This window comes from Pelophylax lessonae (assembly GCF_965119305.1).
Source record: "Pelophylax lessonae genome assembly, chromosome: 8".
NCBI classification, from domain to species: domain Eukaryota; kingdom Metazoa; phylum Chordata; class Amphibia; order Anura; family Ranidae; genus Pelophylax; species Pelophylax lessonae.
In genome coordinates this window covers 246446411-246468397 of record NC_138775.1, presented here as the reverse complement: position 1 = coordinate 246468397, position 21987 = coordinate 246446411, and the positions used below count along the sequence as shown (strand labels likewise).

The window sequence follows — 21987 nt, the reverse complement described above, 5'->3', positions numbered from 1 at the left end:
GGGAGTGTTAGACGCACTATCAGATTTATGTACACTAATAGATTAAAGCTAAACTACAGCTAATACTGAATCTGGCCAGCAACACACCTCCTGTATTAAAGTGCCCCCTTTACTCATTCAGTGGGGGCACTTTAATATAGGAAGGATGGCCAGATCGACAGGTGAAGAGGGGAAGCTTAAAAAGAAAACAAATGTAGCCACTACATCAAATGATAGGTAAGCTGCAATATATTACATTTTTGATTTTGGGTTTAATGCCTCTTTAAAGATTGGAGTAATAAAACCAGAAACCTTAGAACTTACTGGACTGTTGTGCATTTCCAGGATCAGTTGTTTCACAGCGTAGAGAGTGGGGTGAGCCCATGGGGAGGGGTCCTGCCAATGTCTGTTAAGATCAAAACCCATCAAAGAGCATCTGTAATAAGAAAAAGTATCACTGTTAGGAAAAGTATTCAGTATATATATATATATACAGTGCCTTGCGAAAGTATTCGGCCCCCTTGAACTTTTCGACCTTTTGCCACATTTCAGGGTTCAAACATAAAGATATAAAACTGTAATATTTTGTGAAGAATCAACAACAAGTGGGACACAATCATGAAGTGGAACGAAATGTATTGGATATTTCAAACTTTGTTAACAAATAAAAAACTGAAAAATTGGGCGTGCAAAATTATTCAGCCCCTTTACTTTCAGTGCAGCAAACTCTCTCCAGAAGTTCAGTGAGGATCTCTGAATGATCCAATGTTGACCTAAATGACTAATGATGATAAATATAATCCACCTGTGTGTAATCAAGTCTCCGTATAAATGCACCTGCACTGTGATTGTCTCAGAGGTCCGTTTAAAGCGCAGAGAGCATCATTAAGAACAAGGAACACACCAGGCAGGTCCGAGATACTGTTGTGGAGAAGTATAAAGTCGGATTTGGATACAAAAAGATTTCCCAAGCTTTAAACATCCCAAGGAGCACTGTGCAAGCGATAATATTGAAATGGAAGGAGTATCAGACCACTGCAAATCTACGAAGACCTGGCCGTCCCTCTAAACTTTCAGCTCATACAAGGAGAAGACTGATCAGAGATGTAGCCAAGAGGCCCATGATCACTCTGGATGAACTGCAGAGATCTACAGCTGAGGTGGGAGACTCTGTCCATAGGACAACAATCAGTCGTATACTGCACAAATCTGGCCTTTATGGAAGAGTGGCAAGAAGAAAGACATTTCTTAAAGATATCCATAAAAAGTGTCGTTTAAAGTTTGTCACAAGCCACCTGGGAGACGCACCAAACATGTGGAAGAAGGTGCTCTGGTCAGATGAAACCAAAATCAAACTTTTTTGGAAACAATGCAAAACGTTATGTTTGGCGTAAAAGTAACACAGCTCATCACCCTGAGCACACCATCCCCACTGTCAAACATGGTGGTGGCAGCATCATGGTTTGGGCCTGCTTTTCTTCAGCAGGGACAGGGAAGATGGTTAAAATTGATGGGAAGATGGATGGAGCCAAATACAGGACCATTCTGGAAGAAAACCTGATGGAGTCTGCAAAAGACCTGAGACTGGGACGGAGATTTGTCTTCCAACAAGACAATGATCCAAAACATAAAGCAAAATCTTCAATGGAATGGTTCACAAATAAACATATCCAGGTGTTAGAATGGCCAAGTCAAAGTCCAGACCTGAATCCAATCAAGAATCTGTGGAAAGAACTGAAAACTGCTGTTCACAAATGCTCTCCATCCAACCTCACTGAGCTCGAGCTGTTTTGCAAGGAGGAATGGGCAAAAATTTCAGTCTCTCGATGTGCAAAACTGATAGAGACATACCCCAAGCGACTTACAGCTGTAATCGCAGCAAAAGGTGGCGCTACAAAGTATTAACTTAAGGGGGCTGAATAATTTTGCACGCCCAGTTTTTCAGCTTTTTATTTGTTAAAAAAGTTTGAAATATCCAATAAATTTCGTTCCACTTCATGATTGTGTCCCACTTGTTGTTGATTCTTCACAAAAAATTACAGTTTTATATCTTTATGTTTGAAGCCTGAAATGTGGCAAAAGGTCGAAAAGTTCAAGGGGGCCGAATACTTTGCAAGGCACTGTATATATATATATATATATATATATATATATATATATATATATATATATATATATATTTATACACTATATTATCAAAAGTATTGGGGCTCATGCCTTTACATGCACATGAACTTTAATGGCATCCCAGTCTTAGTCCGTAGGGTTCAATACTGAGTTGGCCCACCCTTTGCAGCTATAACAGCTTCAACTCTTCTGGGAAGGCTGTCCACAAGGTTTAGGAGTGTGTCTATGGGAATGTTTGACCATTCTTCCAGAAGCGCATTTGTGAGGTCAGGCACTGATGTGGACAAGAAGTTCTGGCTCACAGTCTCCACTCTAATTCCTCCCAAAGGTGTTCTATCGGGTTGAGGTCAGGACAAGTTCCTCCATCCCAAACTCGCTCATCCATGTCTTTATATACCTTGCTTTGTGCACTGGTCCAAATAATTTGGTGGAAGGGGGATTATGGTGTGGGGTTGTTTTTAGGGGTTGGGCTTGTGTAATGTTCCGGTACCTTTGGTACCCTAAATTACACTTTCCACAAGTGTATGCGCCCTACCATTTACTTTTGGAAAGGTGCGCATACACCTTTAAGACTGAAGCTGTCATCACTCAGCGCCGGACTAGATGGCTATTTAAGGCGTCGGTTCTCACTCACATGTGTTCGTTCAAACACCCTTATCTGGATGCTAACCTTGCTTGAAGCTTCCATGCTTGCAAGCTTACTTCGCTGACGGAACCTCGCTGCGCTGATCCCTGTATCCCGCTACTGGATCATCCGCCTCTCCTGAACCACCCTTCGGCTGTATCGCTAATAGTGCTAAGTACCCCGCAGGGGAATTCTCTATAAACTTATACTAAGCTTACACTATCTAGCTCTGCATAGTAGAGACTGTTTATCACATCTGCATAAACTAGATTGCTAGCTCTTGAGACTACTGCTACTTTTCTGCACTGGGTTGATCTCTTTTGTATGTCCACCTGCTATTCTATCATCTGCTATCATACAACATTGCTAAACCTTCCTGCATCCATCTGCTACTGTCTCACCTTCAAGTGTCTATCACCTACCACCTCCACTCAACCTATCCCTCAACCTTCATCATTGTGTTACCACATGCATAAAGTCACTCTAGGAACCAGCTTGCTAATTGTGTGTATTTACTGGCTGAAATAAGACCTTCCACACATGATGAGTCATTGAGGTTGGGAATGGTATCTCAGCATATCTCTTACATGACTGCTGACGTGGAACTATTTCTGCAGCTGAAAATCCACACCGTATAAAAACGCAGGAGCGTTACAGATTGAACGAACCTAAAAATGGATTCAGCAGAAATAGTTCCAGAAATAACCACTCAGGTGACACAATTAAAACAGCAAGTATCTGCGTTAATACACGCACTTGCTGAATTAAAAGAAGACAATCAGGCTCTGTCGCAGCAGGTAATTAGACTGACACAACTTACCTCTGCTCAGTCCCCTGAACCCAAGATAAATCCCGCTTTGGTATTTACAGGCGATCGCAAAAAATTTCGCGAATTTAAAAACGCATGTGAGTTACTTTTTTTGCTAAAACCTCGTACCTACCTTACTGATCACATTAAGGTTTGTACTATTATTTCTTACCTATCAAGCGATCCTCGAGCCTGGGCAGATTCTCTTTTTGAGAAAAACTACCAGCTTCTCAACTCCTATGCCTTGTTCCTGGCAGAGCTCACTAGCCTATATGATGACCCCAATAGGCAGAGTACTGCTGATCTTCAGTTAAGATCCTTGAAACAAGGAAGGAGGCCTGTGGAAGACTTTGTCGCAGAGTTCAAGAGATGGACCCTTGATTCAGAATGGAATGATGCATCTCTGAAAACCCAATTTAGGCTTGGCCTATCAGAAGCCGTTAAGGACGAGCTCGCCCGAGCGGATCTGCCAAAAACCCTGGATGCATTAATACAACTCAGTATTACCATAGATAGAAGACTACGAGAAAGAAAGGCTGAAAAGATGGGAATGCCATTATCCGTTTCCTCTCGGAGTCTGGCCGTTCCTATGGAGATAGGAACCATACGCCCGCCGCTATCAACTATGGAAAAAGCCAAAAGACGAAATGAAAATCTCTGCTTGTACTGTGCATCCCCGGATCACAAGATAAACGTCTGTCCCCTAGTCAACAAAAAGAAGGGTGAGTGTTCACATGTCTCTCTAGGAGGATTGACAACTTCATTCACTAACCCCTACATTTCTGTTTTTTTTGACATTACAGTGGGACCAGAACAGGATTACTACTAAGGCCATGATTGACACAGGATCTTGTGGAAATTATATGGATATATGTTTTGCTGCTTTAAATAAAATTCCTATTATTTCTAAACTCAAACCTGTCTCAGTAAGTCTTATTACCGGTGTTCCGTTATCCTCTGGTCCGATCACCGATCAGACACAAGCACTTCTAGTCACTATTAACGAGTCTCATAGGGAGACTTCTACCTTCGATTTAATACCATCACCCCACTTTCCCATTGTGTTGGGACTTCCCTGGTTGCACACACACCAACCAACCATAGATTGGAAGAAACGGTCCTTGACCTTCCCTTCTTGTTTTTGCGAGGAAACGTGTAACCTCCCGTTTTCCGGGAAGATTCTGTCTGTGGTGACAGATGAGATTGCACCACTATGTTATCAGGATCTTTCTGAGGTTTTTCTTGAGAAAAATGCTCAAGCATTACCTCCTCATCGAGACTATGATTGTAGCATTGATCTACTCCCAAATAGCAAATTGCCGTTCGGTCATGTTTATCCTCTTTCACAGGATGAACTTGCCCATCTCAAAACCTATTTGGATGAGAACTTGGAAAAAGGTTTTATTAGACCTTCCACTTCTTCCACAGCAGCAGGACTCTTTTTTGTTCGCAATAAAGATTCAAGTCTCAGACCTATCATCGACTACAGGAAATTGAATCGGAATTGAGCAGGTGCGTGGAGCTACCTATTTTTCAAAATTAGACCTGAAAGGAGCATACAATCTCATTCGAATCCGTGATGGACACGAGTGGAAGACTGCGTTCAGAACTAGATACGGATTGTTTGAATATCTTGTGATGCCATTCGGCCTATGCAATGCCCCTGCAGTTTTCCAACGATTTATAAACGATATTTTTAAAGACTTACTAGATGTCTGTGTTGTGGTATATCTGGACGATATACTTATATATTCACGGACCCTGTCTGAACACATAAGACATGTAAGACTTGTATTATCGAGATTGCTTGCACATAATCTTTATGTGAAGCTGAAGAAATGCTTGTTCCATAAAGACGAGGTACTCTTTCTAGGCTACATCATATCCAAAACGGGAATCGAGATGGACATGAGTAAAATATCCTGCATTCAGGATTGGCCTACACCAACTACACGCAAGGCGCTACAGCGATTTCTGGGATTTTCAAATTTCTACAGGAAGTTCATAAAAAACTTTTCTGCTATTGTGAGACCCCTCACACAGCTCACTAGCATAAAAATACCATTTAAATGGTCAGAAGAAGCAAATAAGGCTTTCCACTTGTTAAAGACAAGGTTTACTTCCGCTCCCATATTACGCCATCCAGACCCATCCCTCCAATACATTCTGGAGGTAGATGCGTCAAACCTGGCAGTAGGAGCAATACTCTCCCAACGACCTACCCCCACTTCACCACTTCATCCAGTCGCCTTTTTTTCTAAATCCCTGAGCAGTCCCGAGATAAATTACCCCGTGGGTGAGAAGGAACTGCTTGCTATAAAATTGGCTCTGGAGAATTGGCGACATTTACTCGAAGGCACCCAATTACCAATAATTATATACACGGACCATAAAAACCTCCAATATCTTCAGACTAGTAAAACTCTCTCGCATCGACAGGTACGATGGTCACTATTCTTTCTAAGGTTTAACTTCCTAGTGACCTACACACCTGCAGATAAGAACAAAAGGGCGGATGCACTATCACGACTAACTGAAGAAAACTACTTTGAAATTCCTTCCGTTCCTATAATACCTCACAAACGCATTATTGGAGTTGTCCGTTCCTTGAAGGAAGAGGTTCTGCATGGTATAAGGTTGGATTCACCCCCACCACAACTAACTACCGATGCAGAAGGCTTCCTCTACTACAACGACAAACTTTACATACCACCTACCCTACGCACCAAGATCTTGGAATTATCGCATGATGTGCCTATGGCAGGACATATGGGTATGACAAAGACTTTCAATTTGATTTCTCGGCAATTCTGGTGGCCTGACATGAAAACATCTATACAAAAATTCGTCTCTTCATGCAATGTCTGTGCCAGGTCCAAATTTGACACTACGAGACCATCCGGTCTACTATGCAGTCTACCAATACCCCAAACTCCATGGGAGGTTCTGTCATTGGACTTCATCGTAGACTTGCCTCCTTCCAAAGGATTTAATACCATCTTGGTGTCAGTGGACCATCTGACAAAGATGGCACATTTCATTGCTATTCGCAGACTACCTTCGTCCAAACAAACGGCAGAACTCCTGATGAAACATGTCTTCAGATTACATGGTATCCCAAAAACTCTTTTGTCTGACCGTGGATCCCAATTTATTTCTAAATTCTGGCAAGAACTATGTCACATACTACGGATTGAGCGGAAGCTCACTTCTCCTTACCATCCGCAGACCAACGGACAGACTGAAAGAGTCAACCAATGCATCGAGCAGTATTTACGTTGTTACACTTCTTACCAACAGGATGATTGGTTGGATCTTCTCCCCCTGGCAGAATTTGCCTACAACAACGCAACTCACAGTACAACCAAGCAGAGTCCGTTCTACTTGAACTATGGGTTCCATCCCTCTATTCTCCCTCCACGCATCCTTCCTTCAAATAACCCAGTAGCCTCAGACTATCTTTCCCAAATAAAGGATTCTCTGGGTTTACTAAATACTACCATTGCACACGCTCACAGTCAACAAAAGAAGTACTATGATCTTCGTAGAAGATCTTCTCCACAGTATACTATCGGGGACCTCGTTTGGCTCTCAACAAAAAACTTGAGACTGAAGATCCCTAGCAAAAAGCTTGGACCTCTGTTCTTGGGACCTTTCCCAATCAAGAAACTTATTGGAAAAGCTGCAGTGCAGCTTACATTGCCAATGGACCTAAAAATCCATCCCATTTTCCATGTGTCGCTACTAAAACCCCATGTTCCGGACCAAGGAATAAGGCCTAATATTCCACCTCCCCCTCCTGTACAAGTTGAAGGTGGAGAAGAATACGAGATAAAAGAGATTCTGGATTCTCGTATCTACAGAAGAAGACTTCAGTACTTGGTTAGATGGAAGAACTATGGGCCCCAAGACGACACCTGGCTAAACACCTCTGACATACATGCCCCTAGATTAATCCGCAATTTTCATGCGAGATACCCAGACAAACCAGCTCCAGAGGCCTTCAGGAGCAGGCCTTAAGGGGGGGGGGGGGTATTGTAATGTTCCGGTACCTTTGGTACCCTAAATTACACTTTCCACAAGTGTATGCGCCCTACCATTTACTTTTGGAAAGGTGCGCATACACCTTTAAGACTGGAGCTGTCATCACTCAGCGCCGGACTAGATGGCTATTTAAGGCGTCGGTTCTCGATCACATGTGTTCGTTCAAACAACCTTATCTGGATGCTAACCTTGCTTGAAGCTTCCATGCTTGCAAGCTTACTTCGCTGGCGGAACCTCGCTGCGCTGATCCCTGTATCCTGTTACTGGATCATCCGCCTCTCCTGAACCACCCTTCGGCTGTATCGCTAATAGTGCTAAGTACCCCGCAGGGGAATTCTCTATAAACTTATACTAAGCTTACACTATCTAGCTCTGCATAGTAGAGACTGTTTATCACATCTGCATAAACAAGATTGCTAGCTCTTGAGACTACTGCTACTTTTCTGCACTGGGTTGATCTCTTTTGTATGTCCACCTGCTATTCTATCATCTGCTATCATACAACATTGCTAAACCTTCCTGCATCCATCTGCTACTGTCTCACCTTCAAGTGTCTATCACCTACCACCTCCACTCAACCTATCCCTCAACCTTCATCATTGTGTTACCACATGCATAAAGTCACTCTAGGAACCAGCTTGCTAATTGTGTGTATTTACTGGCTGAAATAAGACCTTCCACACATGAATAGTCATTGAGGTTGGGAATGGTATCTCAGCATATCTCTTACATGACTGCTGACGTGGAACTATTTCTGCAGCTGAAAATCCACACCGCATATAAACGCAGGAGCGTTACAGCTTGGCCCCTTAGTTCCAGGGAAGGGAACTCTTAGTGTGTCAGCATACCAAGACATTTTGGACAATTTCATGCTCCCAACTTTGTGGGGACAGTTTGAGGGATGGCCCCTTCCTGTTCCAACATGGCTGTGCACCAATGCACAAAGCAAGGTCCAACAAGACATGGATGAGGGAGTTTGGGGTGGTGGAACTTGACAGGCCTGCACAGAGTCCTGACCTCAACCCGATAGAACACCTTTAGGATGATTTACAGTACAGACTGTAAGCCAGGCCTTCTCGTCCACATCAGTGCCTGATTTCACAAATGCGCTTCTTGAAGAATGGTCAAACATTCTCATAGACACACTCCTAAACCTTGTGGACAGCCTTCCCGGAAGAGTTGAAGCTGTTATAGCTGCAAAGTGTGGGCCAACTCAATATTAAGCCCTACAGACTAAAAGTTCATATGCATGTAAAGGCAGGTGTCCCAATACTTTTGGTAATAAAGAATGTATATATATACAGTTTATACTGTATATATATATATATATATATAGAGATGCATATTGTATGGTATCAAGAAAACTAAAGAAAAAGATAAACATGTAAAAACATGATAGCAGAGGTATTGTATACAGGTAAAATAAAATACAGAACTCTTGTTCCCATACATACTTTGATTTTATTATCCAATCAATGTGCAAATAAATCTAAACAATCAAATCAAAAACCAATTGAATATCCATACCATCTCTTCCAATCGATTTAGACTTGGTTTAGCAGAATGGCCAGAACGGAAAATTATCAATCGTTTTGCATCAGTCAGCAGCACTGAGTTGATTCAGTGATACATTTGATTGTGCAATCAAATTATGAGATTACATGGTGGAAGCAGAGATAAGATCAATAACTTACGATCGTATCTTCCATGTCCCCATGTGTGGCATATCGATTATGATGTTGGCTATAGATCGATTATTCCTAATAGGAGAGATCGATTGGAAAATAAATCATTCATTTATTGTGTGTAGCCACCATTAGGCTTATAAATTAAGGAACCAAACAATGGGGGTTGATCTACTAAAACTGGAGAGTGCAAAATCTGGTGTAGCTCTGCATAGAAACCAATCAGCTTCAAGTTTTTTTGTGTCAAAGCTTAATTGAACAATCTGAAGTTAGCCGCTGATTGGCTACCATGCACAGTTGCACCAGATTTTGCACTTTCCAGTCTTAGTAGATCAACATCTCACACACCCAGGTTATAAGGATCGGGATCCAATATTGCATCTGTGATTATGTGAGCTGTCCATGGTGCTGATTAGAGGTGATATTTGGTTGCCAAAAGCTTGCTTATTATCCCTATAAATTACCAGAACTGACAACAAGATTTGCTCCTCATAGACTTTAATGGGGTTTGCCGCAAAGTTTGAAGTCGTTCGTGGAATCAAATGGATGTTTATTTTTGACCACAGTGACAAAAAGATTGAAAGGGGGAGAACGGAATTTTTTTTTTTTCTTGAATTTATGAATTTCTAATAGTGAATGTGGTCCTCATTCAGGAAAGCCCATTCACTCTAACATCAAAGGCCAAAATCCACATTTTTTTTTTCAATCAATAATTTTTATTGAATTTCAAATAGAGGTGAAAGGAAAGCAGAAAATCACATCAAACAAAGTGTGATATCAGAAAATAACAACAACAAGGTAGAACATTTTCCAATAAAGAACATACCAGTATTCAAACAATAGCTATAAGCTTCGTACCAAAGTGCATTCACAATATGGTACCAGCAATGTGCACTTACAGACATCCAAATGGTCTCCCTGTAGACCATTTGTCTTGACTGTATTGCTGGTTTACCATTGGATGTCTGTAAGTGCACACCTGCTTTTTAATACATTTCCTTTTAAGCAGTTTTACCCTATGTGCCTTTTCTTTTGGCTTTTATATGTTATGGTGAATGAGGGATTCACTCTTCCTCCTCCACACTCATTGTGAGCCCCGAATAACATCCAAGGTCATCCTAAGGAGGAATCTAAGAGCTTGTCTGTGAAGCCTGTTTGACCCGTATGTCATATGTGACATTATAGGTCCATACTATCCGGTGAGCGCCCATTTTATTTGTTCCATCTGGTGACAGAATCTGAATATACTTCTACCACCTTTTTCCTGAGCTTGATCATTCCTCCACTTTTTGGGACTGTTTATGGTTTTCCTACTATTTTGTATGGGACTTTAATTGATGTCACAATATTTTTATTTCAGTCGCTTCATTGTATGTATTACATACAACATCCTATGGGACTGTCAAGGTTACCATATGTATATGTGATTTCATGATCATGTTTTTTGTATATGTGGTGTTTCATTTATCACATTTAGCGCTGCCCTTTTTATTTATCTAGCTTTTTATTGTTGTCACCCGCAATAATTTCCCTGGTGAGAAAATGATTGCCATTGAAATAAATGAGGTGAAATCTTCCAAGGGGCACACCAGTTCTGATGACAAGAGGGGATTTCCCTTTTTTGGGAGACTTCTTCTCACTTCCTGTTGTGTCTTCCAGACAGACAGTGACTGGAAACCTCTCCAATGGGACCCAGACAGCAAAAAAAAGAACAACAGGCATAAAACGTTTTAGTTTTATATAACCAGTTAAAAAGAGCGACATCTATGTAAGTGACTTCTTCCACAGGTTTAGGTTCAATGCCTTGGATTGGAATTTGTACATGGCTCAAAAAGGCAAATTCTATCTAACAGCTTCTTTGTATATTGCTCTGTAAAATCTGATTCCTTTTAAAGCTGAATGTAGGTGGCAGAACAGGAAGAAATCAAATCCTGGATCAAAATGAAAACCTACCAGCAAGCCGGTAAGAGAAAAGTACCATTCATGAAATCTTCTCAATAATGGAAATCTCTGTGGCTGCAACGCTGGCAAAGTGACACTTATCATCTGAGACTTGAGTGCCGCTCTGAAGAACAGTAATCCATCAATCATGTGACAGAGATAGGCTCCTGATATGGAGCGCCATTCCTGACACAGGAATTCCCTGGATTTTTGCTGCTATGTAGATTCATTATCTGTAACTTCTATGTGTTAGTTATGTACGTAGAAAAGCCTTATCATTTTTCCTGCAGTGTCTAATATATGATGCTCATACAGCTTATTTATGAAGAAGAAAAATAATTGTATAACTCTATCTGATATATACTTGTTAAAGTTGGACTCTAGATATGTAATAAAAGATCACCATTTTATACATTTACCTATTTACTTATTACAAGGTTTATATATATATATATATATATATATATATATATATATATATATATATATATATTTGAGCTGCATGTTTCTGGCAAAAATGAGAATCCTGATTTTCTTAGAATAAAGATTGTGATTCTCTCACGATTCTCAAAAAATCTTTTTTTATTTTAAAGATATATATATATATATATATATATATATATATATATATATATATATATATATATATATATTTATTAACCATTTGGAATAAAGCTGCGACTAGGATTACCCCCCTTCTCTGTCATGGATTATCCCTGGACCCTGGGTACTGCTGTGGGTACTGCTGGTGGGTACTGCTGGCTGGTGGGTACTACTGGCTGGTGGGTACTGCTGGCTGGTACTGCTGGTGGGTACTGGTGGCTGGTGGGTACTGCTGTGGGTACTGGTGGCTGGTGGGTACTGCTGTGGATACTTCTGGCTGGTACTGCTGGCGGGTACTGCTGTGGGTACTGCTAGCTGGTGGGTATTGCTGGCTGGTACTGCTGGCTGGGGGGTACTGCTGTGGGTACTGATGGATGATGGGTACTGCTGTGGGTACTGCTGGCTGGTGGGTACTGCTGGCTGGCAGGTACTGCTGTGGGTACTGCTGGCTGGCGGGTACTGCTGGCTGACGGGTACTGCTGTGGGTACTGCTGGCTGGTGGGTACTGCTGGATAGTGGGTACTGCTGTGGGTACTGCTGGCTGATGGGTACTGCTTTGGGTACTGCTGGCTGGTGGGTACTGCTGGCTAGTGGGTACTGCTGTGGGTACTGCTGGTTGGTGGGTACTGATGTGGGTACTTCTGGCTGGTACTGCTGGCAGGTACTGCTGTGGGTACTGCTGGCTGGTGGGTATTGCTCGCTGGTACTGCTGGCTGGTGGGTACTGCTGTGGGTACTGCTGGCTGGTGGGTAATGCTCTGGGTACTGCTGGCTGGTGGGAACTGCTGGCTGGCAGGTACTGCTGTAGGTATGGCTGGCTGACGGGTACTGCTGTAGGTACTGCTGGCTAGTGGGTACTGTTGGCTGGTGGGTACTGTTGTGGGTACTGCTGGCTGGTGGGTACTGCTGACTGGCAGGTACTACTGTGGGTACTGCTGGTTGATGGATACTGCTAGCTGATGGGTACTGCTGTGGGTTATGCTGGCTGGTGGGTACTGCTGGCTGGCGGGTACTGCTGTGGGTACTGTTGGCTGGTGAGTACTGCTGGCTGGTGGGTACTCCTGTGGGTACTGCTGGCTGGTGGGTACTGCTGTGGGTACTGATGGCTGGTGGGTACTGCTGCGGGTACTGCTGGTTGGCGGGTACTGTTGCAGGCACTTCTGGCTGGTGGGTACTGCTGTGGGTACTGCTGGCTGGTGGGTACTGCTTTGGGTACTGCTGGCTGGTGGGTACTGCTGTGGGTGCTGCTGCAGGTACTGATGGCTGGTGGGTACTGCTGTTGGTCTGTCACAAATCAATAACCTTTTGAGGCATCTTTGTATGGACCTCACAGATAAAAATCTGAGCGAGCAGAAAATACTGTCCCCATGCTGTGATGAGAGCTGTCCATTGAATTTGGCTCCTGGTAAACCTTCAGACCACAAAAGCAGACCACTGCTCACTGCTCTAATTTGATGCAAATGGAGCGTGTCATGACCATGTTAACTGTGCAAGAGTGGCAAAGGAAACTGAGTGATGAAGGTCAAAGATTTTATCATGCTGCAGTGCTCTCTGTGCTCCCAATGAATGTCGGCTGAATGGTTTAACACTATGCCCACCTCCATCCACCAGAAGGAGCTTTAGAGACTTGATGCTGGGCGGCATTGAATCATGGGAGATGTAGTGCAGATGAAGAATCATGCTATGGGAGTCAATGGACTTTACAATTCCAAATGCAAGACAAGTATAAAGAGAGATAGCTGTATTTTCACAGTCTGAATACCAGGGAACTTCCTCTTTACTGCAAGGAGACTGAGGTGCACATTTCTGCTCCTGTGTGCACATCAACCTGCTACAAGCCTGTGGCTGTGTGCTGAAGACTGGAGTCATTCCAGGCAGATCCAGCAGTGAGCTGACAGTGAGACCCCTGTTGTTGTATAGCTGGGACTGGTGAGAGGACACTGCTGCCATGAAATTGTTGCTGCTAGGAGAGACTGAGCACATAGAGACTGGCCATCTAACTAGCAAAATTATTTACTGCATGCAGACTTTTTTGGACTGTACTCATGTGCATCACCATAAAGAGTGGGCCCCAATGCTAGCCTGCTTAAAAACTAAGCCTAAAGACTACTCATTCAGATAGCTGCTTCACAAAAATGTTGCCTGTCATCCATAGTATGACAGTTCACTCTAAACTGGTTATAGCCTACTCTTTATATAGGAGATATTGCTGTATTGAGTAGAATTGCTGTTACTGTTTTTTAATGCCATTACGTATTGCTGATTTTGTAGATTATGCTAATTTAGTTGCATAGAACTCCATTCTTTGCTGCTATAGCCTAGTGAACACATTGTCTAGTGCAGTGTTTCTCAACCTTTTTACAGTCAAGGAACCCTTTAAAATTCCACACATTCTCTAGGCACCCCATTCTAAAATTTAAAATAATAAACTAATAGTTTTGCATAATGTAGCAACGTCCACATGCATAGGACACCCAACATTAACGGTGATTTATTCTTCCAAAGCAAATATATCTTTACACACTGGTACCGATTAGTATTCCAATGTATCTGTTCTCCCTTGTCTCTCTCCATCACTCTGCTAATGTGACCCTGGTGTTGAAGGAAAGGGGCAGGTGCCCAGGGTTCTCCTTATCAACCAATGACATTATTGGTTGTTAGGACACTGGCAGCTGGAAGACTGTAATGGTGAACAATGAAAACCTGTGGCTTTGTGTAACTAATAGGCAGGCTTGATCCACCTGTTGGCTTGTATACAGTTTTTAGGCAATTTCTTGGTATTTTGCCAAGGTACCCTTGAAGACACCTGAAGTCACTCCAGGGTGCCTGGGCCCCCTGGTTGAAAAGGGCTGGTCTAGTTAACTGTGACTGAACTAATTCTTTTCAAACTCATTTATGTACATACTGTTATTTTCTGCTACCCTGGACAAATTATTGGGTTAATTTTCCATTAACCAGTCTGATGTTTGCTTTTTGATACTGGACCTTAGTTGTGTGCAGGGTATCTATATTTGTGCACCCAGTAGCAGTGTAGTATCCATTTGTTTAGCCTGGTGTGTCAGTGGGGCTGAGGTTGTTCTCAGATTCGAAGAACAGAGAACCCAATTTACTGAGCACCCTACCCTGTGGGGGTAGTGTCACATATTTTTATATACTTTCCTATATTGAATATATAATTATATTTTTAACTATAGCTAGCATGAGAAAACATAAATCTGTTTAAATACTAGAGACCCTTAAATCGATATAAAACTGGGCTCCTGCTGGGAAGGGTAGCTATGGGAGCCAATCAGATGATGTTTAATTAGCTAAGCATACGGTAGAGTTTGAGAAACATTTTATCACGCTAGCGTGTACAGGCAGTGACATGTCAAGAAGTACTTGAGATAAATTGTACAAAACCAAAAAACTCAGTAAACATGGGCTTTTACAAAACGATATGTTGTTTACTCAAGTTGATAACACAGCCTAAAACACATTTCCCTTGTTCTCAATCAAACTGACAAACCTTTATTTCTTCCCATCTTTAAATATAAGGATAGTTACCGAGTAATGCTATATTTGCCAACGCCATAGCTACTGCTAATCATATCTCACAGTGTAAGAAGAAAATAAAATAAACCTGCATACTGATATAAGGAAAACATTCTCAAAAGGTCACAAAATTTAAATTCTTGCAGATGTTTGAAAGCGTTTATCAGACAAGTGTCACAGCTGTTCTAGCTTGTAGGATTACAAAATTAAGAAAACAACATAAGAAATAGTGATGTGGGCCAGCACTGCTGATAAGGATGGAAATAAAATTATCAAGTGTTGCCAGTGCCACCTACACGCTCATTTATGGCATTTATCCACATAAACTTTTCTATAGTATCTAGTGGCAGAGCTGTTTAGATCTCTAAATATAACCTGTTAACAGTTTTGTATTAGTTCCTGCAGCTGAAGACTGATAATATGCAAATTATCTAATCTTTTCTTATGCCAAACACATAGAATTATCTTTTCTGTGCCTGCAACTCTCCAATTGCTAAGTTATTTTTTTAAAAGCCCAAAATACTCACCTATACTCATGGGAATCGAACATCTCAAGTTTTCTCCAAACTTCAATGCAGGGGAGGAGGGTTTTTTCCTCAAGTGTCCATGTCACTGCCCGGTTGACATTGAAACATATTCCCTGCTCAGGGGCAGGGTCCTCCCAGGATCCAGAAGACTGCAGTGGTGTAATGACATCATGAATAGGGGACCAGGGCACAGACTGCAGCACTGAAGCTCCTGGTGAGTATAAAAATGCTTAAAAACGGTGCTGGTCATTTAAAAAATGATAGAGGGCCTCAAGTGCGACCCCTAACACTTCCAGAGGGACGCAAAATAGCAGCGCATCTTTTGTGTGTTGAGGTGCATTATGTCAAGTTAGTCTATTCAAAATTAATGGGCGATAGCGTGCCTCAATGCCTCAACAATTTGGCCCCCCTGCATTTTTTTAATAGTGTATCGCAGTGCACTGAAGAAGTTGGAGTACAATATATCCAGCATGTCAGTAATAACCCCCAGCATTGGTATCAATTGACGCACAAATAACCCCCAGCGTTGGTGTCAGTAGATGCAATAATAACCCCCAACATCGGTGCCAGTGAGCGCAATAATAACCCCCTGCATTGGTGGAAGTGGACGCAACAATAACCTCCCACACTGTTGTCAGTGGATGCAAAAATAACCCCCAGCATTGGTGTCACTGAATGCAACAATGACCCCCCCACAAGCACTGGTGTCAGTGAAAACAGCATTGGTGGCAGTGGACCTTATGACAACCCTAACATTGGTGTCAGTGAGTGCAATAATAACTCCCAGCATTAGTGTTAGTGAATGCAATATGAACCCACAGTATTTGTTTCAGCAGATGCAAAAATAACCCTCAACACTGGTTTCAGTGAATGCAATGATAACCCCAGCATTGGTGCCAGTGGATACAATAATAACCCTCAACATTGGTGGATGTGGACGCAATAATAACGCCCAACACTGGAGTCAGTAAGTGCAATAATCACTCTCAGCATTGATGTCAAGGAATGCATTGATGTCAGTGAACACCATAAAAACCCTCAACAATGATGTCAGTATATGGCAGTAAGAACCCCCAGCATTTGTGTCAATGGCAGTAATCATAACCCCCAGCATTTGTGTCAGTGGACACAATACCAACCCTCAACATTTGTGTCAATGGATGTAATAATAACCCCCTACATTGGTGCCAGTGGACATATTAATAACCCCCAACATTGGTGTCAGTGGACGTAATAATAACTCTCAGCATTGGTGTCAGTGGATGCATTATTAACCTCCAGCACTGGTGTCAGTACTATGATCCCCCTTCACATTGGTGGTCAAAGTTAAAGAAAATTAATCCCCCCACTCCCCTGCATTGGGTGTGTCATTGTCACTGAAATTTAACCCTCTCCAATGCAGACTGAGAAGGGCTAACTATCACTGTGATAACCACAAATGCATGAAGGGGGGAGGGGATACAATTTCACTGACACTGACCACCAATGTGGGGGGGGGGGGGGTCAGTGACAGTGAAAGTTAACCCATCCACCTCCTTCCTCTATTAGTGGTCAAGGCAGTGAAAGTTAAACCCCCTTCCCCCTGAAGTGGTGGCAATGGCAGTGAAAGTTAACCTCTCCATCTGATTACAGACTCCTGTGCCTCTCTCTCTTTCTACCAAGGTCGGGTAATGTGGGCAAGATAACTTCACCCACAGTACAGTCTTCCTTTCATTGCTGGTTGCTGGAACACAGAGAGCGTTCCAGCGCCCAGCGCCCTGCTGCCACTCTATTGCCTAACTGGTGCTCAAGACCATGGGCAGCACACAGAGATCGCAGGTCGCACCAGGGTTTCAGTAGCCTTTATTTAACCATTTATCTGGCAATTTTTTAATTTTTGCACACATTAAAAATCTACATTTTTATAGAAATGCATCTTTTTATCATATACACAATACACAACACATGTGTACAAATGTACAGCATGTTTTTGATGTTAAATACCGGGGTTATGGCAACTAGCTTTCAGTATCTTTTTTATGTTAAGCATCTGGCTTTCAGATAAAGATGATCCCGGCGGCAGATTCGCCACATGATCACAGGAGCGGTCGGTAAACCCGGTAGTGGTTCAATCCGGCAAATAGCTAGGGAAGAAGTCATATGAGGGCAAGATGGCCCTCACTTGGCTCTATGCCCTTGGAGGACTGGAGCAACCCCTGGCATTACTTCTGGTTCTCGGTCATCAACATTTTTTTTTCTTAAAGTCACAATGTCAAAAAAAATATTTTCTTTCTTTTCCTTTTAAAGGTAAATGATAGATGTGGTGACTTTTTGACCTCAGATCTCTCAATAAAGAGGACCTGTCATGCTTATTTCTATTACAATGGATGTTTACATTCCTTGTAATAGGAATAAAATTGATCAAAAAATAAATAAAAAGTAAAATAAATAGGAAAAAAAATTAAAGCGTGTCCCTCAAGCCTGGTCTGAAGTCATTCAAAGGGGTGTATGATGGTATCTGGCGTGTAAAAGAACAAGGTCAGTAAAGCACATGTGGAGGTATGAAGCAAGGCCACTACAAAAGGGTTAACTTGGCAAGACATGTGGGGGAGGAATGCAGTTGGTATGGGTAAGCAGAACTAGCGGCAGATACAAAGCAGCTGGTCAAGAAGTGTGGCAATTAACACAGTGGAGGGTCCTCCAGTAGTGAGGGGGCCGGTTATCTGGCCTCCTCACCAGTGGTCGGTTCCTCAAACGCATCTGGGAGCAAATGTGCATTACAGAAATCAATTGTTTAGCAGCATGGTATGGGAAAATTAAAGTTAAATAAGTGCATGTATGAGGTCCACGCTGGGTGCAGGACCCTGGGGGGGCAGGACCCCATTCTGTCACTGGGAATGAGGTGGAAGAGGTACACTGGACTGATGGAGAGGGCAAAGGCTCAGCAGTGTCCCTCCTAAATGAAACCTACAGCGAGGAAACTGTGTTTTGACACAGGACAGCACATTATACAGAGGGACGCTGTACAGTTAACATCTGCACATGGCTCATCTCTAAGTCAGGGTACCGATAAAATGTTGACCTTACATGAACGTGGCCCCGCCTGGTCCTGGGCATTGACAAGCATGCACACGTCCATTTTGAATGTGTTAAAGGTGAACACTGGACAAAAATACTGTTGTTTAAAAATACTCCTCTATAGTCCTGCCGGCACTCCAGGCCCCTCCTCTTTATCAGGTGCCCCCAAGAAAAGCCGCCTTCCCTGGAGGGGCACCTGTGCAGGCTTGCTCCTGAGTCCCACTGCTGTGTCCATTGGCACAGGCAGCAGGACTTGGCCCCGCCCCGCTCCTGTGTCATATGATTTGATTGACAGCAGCAGTAGCCAATGGTTCCTGCTGCTATCAATCTGTCCATTAAGTCGCTGGAGCAGCTGCGCTCGTGCACATCGGTGGATCTAATCAGGTTCAGGTAAGGAAAATGGGGGGGGGGGGTGGGGGGAAGCTGAGGCTATGGAACAACTTTAAGGGCATGACAGCATCTTTTATATTTTACCCAAAAAAATTGGATATTACATTATATTTGTGAACACTAAAATTTATTTTATTGTGCTGTATTTTTATTTTTCCAGATCTTTATCACATAAGCTCTAATAAAAATCATCTGTATTAAAAAGAAGTTAGGCTTGAAATTTACAACAGCCACCATTCTGCTCTCCAGGAGAATAAAAAAAAAAAAAACTAACGATACAAAAAAATGGGACAGACTTGATGGTCTTTTCGTACCAATGCTCTTACATGTGTCTATATTTAATTTAAAAAATAACTGTTTGGGGTTAAACAGAACATTTTCAGTTATATCCCTTCTACAATAACACTCAGCCGAGAAGTTTTTAAACAATGATAGAAAAAAAAAAAGAAATAAAAGTAAAAAAGGTACAAGAAAAACAGATATAAAATAGGGGAAAGCCATTTAACACAAAATAAAAGTTGACGAAGGCACTGCTTTGACATTCCATTGGTGTTTTTGCACAGCTATCACCCAAGGGCCTTAGCATTAAAACTCTGTTGCTTGTGATAAGGTCATAGACCAGAAGAGAGCTCGGTGTACAAGCAGAATAGAAAAACATAAATAATTTCACCCAAAGGTAAAATACATAAACTTCAAGCAAAGTGCTTGACGTTCTGGCACACCTGAGAGGTGGATGGGACCGAAGCTTGACAAGTCGTTAGAGTAGAGAGATGATTACTGAGCTCCTCTTCTATCACCTTTGACACGGCTTTGGAGATTGCTAAAAAAAATCCCCACTATTTAGTCACTGACCGCAGATAGAAAGGTTTTTTAAAAGTCATTTCAAAAAGTACAGAGTGGCCCCTACCTGTGCATTCTTCAGAAGAAATTAGAACAACAAGCCTGCTATTTACAAACTAGATATGAGAAAATAACTGTAAAAACAAATTGAAAACTCGCCAGCGCAGAAGTGCTGAAAGGATACAATATCCAACTTATTTGCTGTCATCCAAGTCACTTCAAGTACACAAATGGGACTGTCAATAAAGTTAATATCCTGAGCCTTGCAGCTCTCTCCAAGTTAGGAAATTTTCATACAACACTATACAACTAAGAGAAAGTATCTTGTGTAAAATCTTAAATAAATACTGTAATTGTCATAATCATAAATGTGCCTAAAAACATAGCATATCAAGCATTGCATCCATCCAAGCAGAGGTAAGCTCATTACACTGGAAAAAAATAACCAACTGTAGGACTCATTTAACAATCTCTTGTGGCCACCAAAAAGTGTGGAGGCGGATACTGTACGTTTCTATGGTCAAACCCTTCTCTTTGGGTACTGCAATTAGTGATCTGTATACAGTGTATTGTGGTTACCTCTACTTGGATGGATGCCATGTTTGATATTGTCTAAGCACGTTTGTGAATATGAATATTTATTAATGAAAAACATATTGCACTAGGATTACATCGATACCGATATCGGTGCCAATACTAAGCATTTGCACAACTATTTATGAAAGATCTGAACTGCAATATTTGGGTCGAAAAGATTTACATATGAATATAGCCCCACCTCCATAAACTTCCTAGATTTAGTAATTTCAAGGAAATGTTTTGGTTTTTCCACCAAATCTTATTTCAAACCCATGGACAAGAAAGGCTTTATAGCAATGGACATCTGTCATCATCCGACATGGCTAAAGTCAGTCCCCAAGGGACAGTTTAGAAGAATAAGGAGAAATTGCATGGAAGATTCAGATTTTCAGAAGCAAGCTCTGGTTTTAAAAGAGCGATTTTTGGAGAAGGGATATAACCCGCAAGCCTTGGGTGAAGACATATGGAATGTAGGCCAGTTCAAACAGGAAGCTCTGATTGCACCAAGTGAAAATTCGACACTCAAGAAAGACAATCAAAAATTTGAATATGCCTTCACTACTTGGTTTTCGAGTAACTATAAATGGCTGAACCACATATTTTGCAAAGATTGGGGGGTCTTACAGGGAGATAAGATAATATGGCCTACACTCCCAGCTAGACTCCAAATGATGTACAGAAAAGCTCAGAATTTAAAAGATCTTGGGGCTCCCAATCCTACAGAAAACCCCACAATTTCGAAGATGTTCCCGGATATGAAGGGCTTTTTTCCATGTAGGGGTTGCAGAATATGTAAAGAATCTAAAACCAGCAGAACCAATAGGTTCTCCTCAACAGTAACAGGGAAAGAATATCAGATAAAAAACTTCATCTCCTGTCATACCAACGGAGCTGTATATCTCCTTCAATGCAGTTGCGGACAGCAAAATGTTGGGAGGACTATCCATACGCATAGGGGAACATCTAGCCAATATTTGCAAAGGCTTCACAGGGCATAGTCTTTCACAGCACTTTGCTAAGTGTCATCACAAAGATCCAAAAAATCTACAAGTGATAGTTATAGAAAAATATGTCCCACACTGGCGAGGTAGAAATTTAAAGAGGTCAATATCCAGAAGGGAAACTCAAATGTTTTCGTCCATTGGGGCATAACATTAATGCCCATATCAACAATAGTTGACAAAATTTCCTTGATCCTTCCTATAATATTTCAACATAATTTACATAATTTTATGTGGTTTGAGCTTGA

At 41.9% G+C, this 21987-nt stretch overlaps 1 protein-coding gene across 4 annotated transcripts in view; it reads right to left on the bottom strand.

Annotated features, from left to right (window-relative positions):
* The window catches only part of AGBL4 (AGBL carboxypeptidase 4), a 2933082-nt gene that overhangs the window by 457990 nt on the left and 2453105 nt on the right, over window positions 1–21987 (bottom strand). For all 4 annotated transcript variants that reach the window (XM_082266214.1, XM_082266215.1, XM_082266217.1 and 1 more), the window contains one exon: window positions 304–415. In XM_082266214.1, the coding sequence (XP_082122340.1) occupies window positions 304–415 (112 nt within the window). The remainder of the gene's footprint in view (window positions 1–303; window positions 416–21987) is intronic.